General features: G+C 51.1%; 1 protein-coding gene across 1 annotated transcript in view; it reads right to left on the reverse strand.

Moving 5' to 3' along the window:
* Positions 1–5092, reverse strand: part of LOC111951860 (stromal membrane-associated protein 1) — a 56553-nt gene that overhangs the window by 33883 nt on the left and 17578 nt on the right. Inside the window, exons 6-7 of the mRNA XM_023970146.2 lie at positions 4969–5090; positions 4826–4853 (exon numbers count right to left, since the gene is read on the reverse strand). Of these exons, the coding sequence (XP_023825914.2) occupies positions 4826–4853; positions 4969–5090 (150 nt within the window). The remainder of the gene's footprint in view (positions 1–4825; positions 4854–4968; positions 5091–5092) is intronic.

Raw genomic sequence — 5092 nt, forward strand, 5'->3', positions numbered from 1 at the left:
AGAGAGATGAGGAGAGAGCTTAGAATGGAGAGAATGAGAGAGAGAGAGAGATAATGAGGAGAGGGAGAGAGAGAGCAGACGAGAGAGATGAGAGAGAGAGAGAGAGAGAGAGGAGAGGAGAGAATGAGAGAGAGAGAGAGAGAGAATGGAGAGAGAGGAGACGAAGAGCCAGCAGAGAGAGAGAGACGAGCATGAGAGAAATGAAGAATCGAGCATGAGAAGAGGGCGAGACGCATGAAGCATGAAGAGAGCGAGAAGAGAGAGAGCTGAGCATGAGAAGAGAGAGCGAGATGAGCGAGAGAGAGCCGGAGATGAGAGAGAGGAGGAGCGCGAGTGAGAGATGAGAGAGGGAGCCTAAGAAGAGAGGGCAGGGCAGAGAGATGCGGAAGAGGAGAGAGCGAGAGAAGACGCGAACATTGAGAGAGAGAACAGACGATGGAGAGAGAAGGAGAACAGAAGATGAGAGGAAGAGAAAATGAGAGGGAAGAATAGAAGAGAGATAGGAAGAGAGAAGAGAGGAGAGAATGGAGAGCAGAGAATGAGAGAGAGATGCGAAGAGGGAGCATGGAAGAGATCGAGAGAGGAGCATTCGAGAGAGAGAGAGAGCGAGCGATTGAAGAGAGAGAGAAGGGATGCGAGCATGGAGAGAGCATGAGGCGAGGGCGGCATGAGGGAGAGAGACATCGAGAGCGAGCATGAGAGGAAGATCAGGAACGAAGGATGTAAGAGAGAGAGAGATGCAGAGCATCCTGTAGAGGAGGAAGAGAGAGAGCATGAGGAGAGAGAGAGAGAGGCATGAGGAGAGAAGAATGAGGAGAGAGATGACGAGAGAGGGAGGGGCAGGAGGTCGAGAGAGCGAGCTGGCGAGAGCGTGAGAGAGCGAGAGAATGCGGGGGCACGAGAGAAGAGGCGAGCGCGAAGATGAAGAAGAACGGTAGCGATAATGAGGCCAGAGAGAAGAGAGCAAGAGAAGAGCTGAGAGAGAAATATGAAGAACGAGAGAGAGAGACTCGAGAGCAAGAGAGAGAGCAATGAGAGAGAGAAGAGAGAGAGAGAGATGAGAGAAGGCATGAGAGAAGAGAGAGAGAGAGAGCAGGGATAGAGAGAGAGAGAGGAGAGAAGAGAGAGAGAGAGAGATAAGGAGAAGAGAGAAGAGGAGAGATTGAGCAGAGGAGGAGAGCGAGGAGCGACATAGCCGAGAGAAAGGACGCATCGAGAATGAGAGGAGAGCGAGGGCCAATGAGAGGAGAGAGCCGAGAGCATGAGAAGAGAGAGGCATGCAATGTAGGAGACGGAGAGCGAGATGAGAGAGGAGAGAGGGCATGGAGAGAGAGAGAGCGGAGAGCGGAGAGCCAGCGAGAGACGATGAGAGCGCGGACGAGAGAGAGAGAGGCTGAGCGAGAGTAGAAGCGGCGAGAGAGAGAGCGCGGAGAGGAGACGCGCGAACATGAGAAGAGAACGAACATTATGAGAGGAGAAGAGAACGAACATGAGAGAGAGAGAGAAAATGACGAGAAGAGAGAATGAGACAGAGAGAGAGAAGAGAAGGAGAGAATAGAGAGAGCGATGAGAGAGAGAGAGGCGAGCATGAGAGAGAGAGATGAGACGAGAGAGAGATGAGAGAGAAGGAGAGGAGAGAGAGCATGAGAGAGAAGATGAGAGAGAGAATGAGAGGCAGAGAGCGATGAAGACATGAGAGAAGAGAGAGCATGGAGAGCGGGAGACAGCGAGCATGAGGAGAGAGAGGAGAGCGAGCACTGAGAGAGAGAGAGACGAGCATGAGAGAGAGAGAGATTGCGAAGCATGAAGAGAGCGAGAGCGAAGCATGAGAGAGAGAAGAGGCGAGCATTTGAGAGAGAGAGAGAGAGCGAGCATGAGAAGAGAGACGAGACGAGCATGAGAGAAACGAGGAGCGAAGCAGAGAGAAGAGAGAGAGGAGAGCATGAGAGAGAGAGAAGCGAGAGAAGAGAGCGAGAGAGCGAGCGAGAGAGGCGGAGAGAAGCGCGAGAAGAGAGAGCCGAACATGAGAGAGAGAGCGAGAATGAGAGAGCATGAGAGAGAGAGAGAGCATGGAAGAGAAGAGAGAGAATGAGAGAGAGAGAGCATGAGAGAAGAGAGAGCATGAGAGAAGAGAGAGATAATGAGAGAGAGAGAGAGAGAGAGAGAGAGAGAGAGAGAAGGAGAGAGAGAGCAGCAGCATGAGAGAGAGAGAGAGCATGAGAGAGAGAGAGAGCGAGCAGATAGAGAGAGAGCGAGCATGAGAGAGGAGAGAGCATGAGAAGAGAGAGAGAGAGATATGAGAGAGAGAGAAGACGCAACGAGAAGAGGAGCAGCGGAGAGTAGATTGGCGCGAGAGAGAGAGCGCCGAGAGAGGGAGAGCGCGAGAGAGAAGAGCGCGAGAGAGATGAGCGCGAGAGAGAGAAGCGCGAGAGAGAGAGCGGCAGAGAGAGAGAGCGCGAGAGAGAGAGCGCGAAGAGAGAGCGCGAACATAGAGAGAGACGAACATGAGAGAGAGAACGAACATGGAGAGATGAGAGAGAGAGAAGAGAAGAGAGAGAGAGAGAATGAGAGAGAGAGAATGAGAGAGAGAGGAATGATGAGAGAGAGAGAGAGGAGAGAGAGCGAGAGAGAGAGATGCTGGAGAGAAGAGCGAGCAGGTCGAGAGAGAGAGATGAGAGAGAGAGAGAGCGAGACATGAGAGAGAGAGAGAGAGAGAGCCATGAGAAGAGAAGAGAATGGAGAGAAGAGAATGAGATGAGAGAGCAAGAAGAGCATGAGAGAGAGAGACATGAGAGAGAGAGAGAAGCGAGCATGAGAGAGAGCAGCATGAGAGAGAGAGCGAGCATGAGAGAGAGAGCGAGCATAGAGAGAGAGCGAGATGAGGAGAGAGAGAGACGAGCAAATGAGAGAGAGCGAGAGCGAGCATGAGAGAGAGAGAGAGTGAGCATTGAGAGAGAGAGAGCGAGCATGAAGAGAGAATGAGCGAGGCTGGAGAACAGAGAGAGAGATGTAGAGAGCGCAGAAGAGAGAGAGAGACGACCGAGCATGATGAAGAGAGAGAGAGAGAGAGCGAAGAGTCGAGCGAGAGAGCGCGAGAAGAGAGCCATTTTACCTTTTTGCGATATGTTATACTGTGACAAGTGTAAGTAATAATAACTTGCCATGTCAATAAAGTCAATTGAATTGAATTGAATTGAAGGAGCGAGAGAGAGAGAGCCGCAACATGAAGAGAGAGAGCCGAAGGAATGACGAGAGAATGAGAGAGAGAGATGAGAGCATGAGAAAAGAGAGAGCATGAGAGAGAGAGAGGAAGAGAGATGAGAGAGAGCGAGGCAAGAGAGAGAGGCCGCCGAAGAGAAGAGCTGCGAGAGAGAGAGCGCGAGAAGAGCGCTGAGAGAGAGAGGCGCGAGAGAGAGAGCGCGAGAGAGAGAGGCGAGAGGAGAGAGCGCGAGAGAGATGAGCGCCGGGAGAGAGAGAGAGCCCAACGAGAGGAGACGCGAGAGAGAGAGCGCGAGAGAGGAGAGCGCGAAGAGAGAGCGAAGAGAGAGAGACAGGATGTTGAGAGAGAGAGAGAAGAGAGAGATGGAGATTAATCAAGCTTTGCCAGCGTGTTAACACACACACACAACCCTTGAGCGCATATAATAAAGTATACACAAAAACCACAAGAATTCAAAGCGCCACGCAACCACACACAAACACACACACGTCATGAACCATTTTGTCTTACAAACGCCTCAAACACACAAATATCTCGCTTGGACACTGGGTCCCATGTGACAGCTGGGGCCCAGCTGATAAGCGAAGTGGGAACAGAAGAGGAGCAAGTGAACTGCAAGTACACAACACACTTCCCCAATACCGCCATCACATAGACTAACACACACAGCGGTCATCGCACAGTCCTGAACACACACAACACACACAACACACACACACACACACACACACCACACACACACACACACACACACACACACACACACACACCTCAATCAATCTGCACTCAGACTGCAGGTCAGCACAGAGGGCACATTCCTCTGCTTTCTGATTCCCAGCATGCTTTGCCTTGAGTCTGGGGCTCTGACAGGGTCGTGTGGGGTCAGAAAACGACACAGTCGCCGGGTCACTCACTGTGGCATCATTAAAAGTGTTCAAATAGAACTGTGGCTAACTGGTGTGTGTTCAGTAAAACTACTGGATTACTCAGGGAGTACTTTTGGTAGGACTTGGATCCCTGTGTCTGCAGTAAGAGGACTGAATGTTCCATGACAGTAGTTTATGTTCAGTAAGGGTTCAGTTAAGACTATGAGTAGCGTTCAGGCTTTGTTTAGTGTGTGTCGAGTAGTGGATGTTCAGCAACAGAACTAAGGAATGTTCCGTGTGTGTTCAGTATGGGTAGTGTTCAGTATAGCCTTGGTACAGTACACAAGGGTCTTCGTGGCTGTGTTATTCCCTGTGGGCAGCCAGCCCCATCATCACTGTATAAACCCAGACACACTACCCTATTCCACAGGCCATGGAATTACTCACATCACTAACCATTACCCAGAATACTCACACACACACACCACTAGAGCTGCATTTCTCACCAAGTCCTAAAGCCACTCAGTCAGAATTCAAAAAGTGCCACAAGGACGCGTGCACACATAAACACACACATACATTACCTACCATGACCCCAAACTACTGTGACAGAACATGCATAATGAGCACCTGCTCACACGCACTGTAAATGTCATGTCACCACAACCACCTCCAGCAAGGCTTTCCTCTGGGGGTCTCAATACATCCATCCTCCCTCCCCCTCCCACTTCATCTTTACCTTCTCAGAGGAGCTTGGCCTGTTCTCCCTCCCCCTCCCGCTTCATCTTTACCTTCTCAGAGGAGCTAGGCCTGTTCTCCCTCCCCCTCCCGCTTCATCTTTACCTTCTCAGAGGAGCTTGGCCTGTTCATCCTTCTGTGTGCTGATCCTTCCTGTGTGCTGATCCTTTCTGTTGTGCTGATCCTTTCTGTGTGCTGATCCTTTCTTGTGTGCTGATCCTTCCTGTGTGCTGATCTTCTGTGTGCTGATCCTTCTGTGTGCTGATCT

The sequence above is a fragment of the Salvelinus sp. IW2-2015 genome, linkage group LG25 (genome assembly GCF_002910315.2).
Source record: "Salvelinus sp. IW2-2015 linkage group LG25, ASM291031v2, whole genome shotgun sequence".
NCBI classification, from domain to species: domain Eukaryota; kingdom Metazoa; phylum Chordata; class Actinopteri; order Salmoniformes; family Salmonidae; genus Salvelinus; species Salvelinus sp. IW2-2015.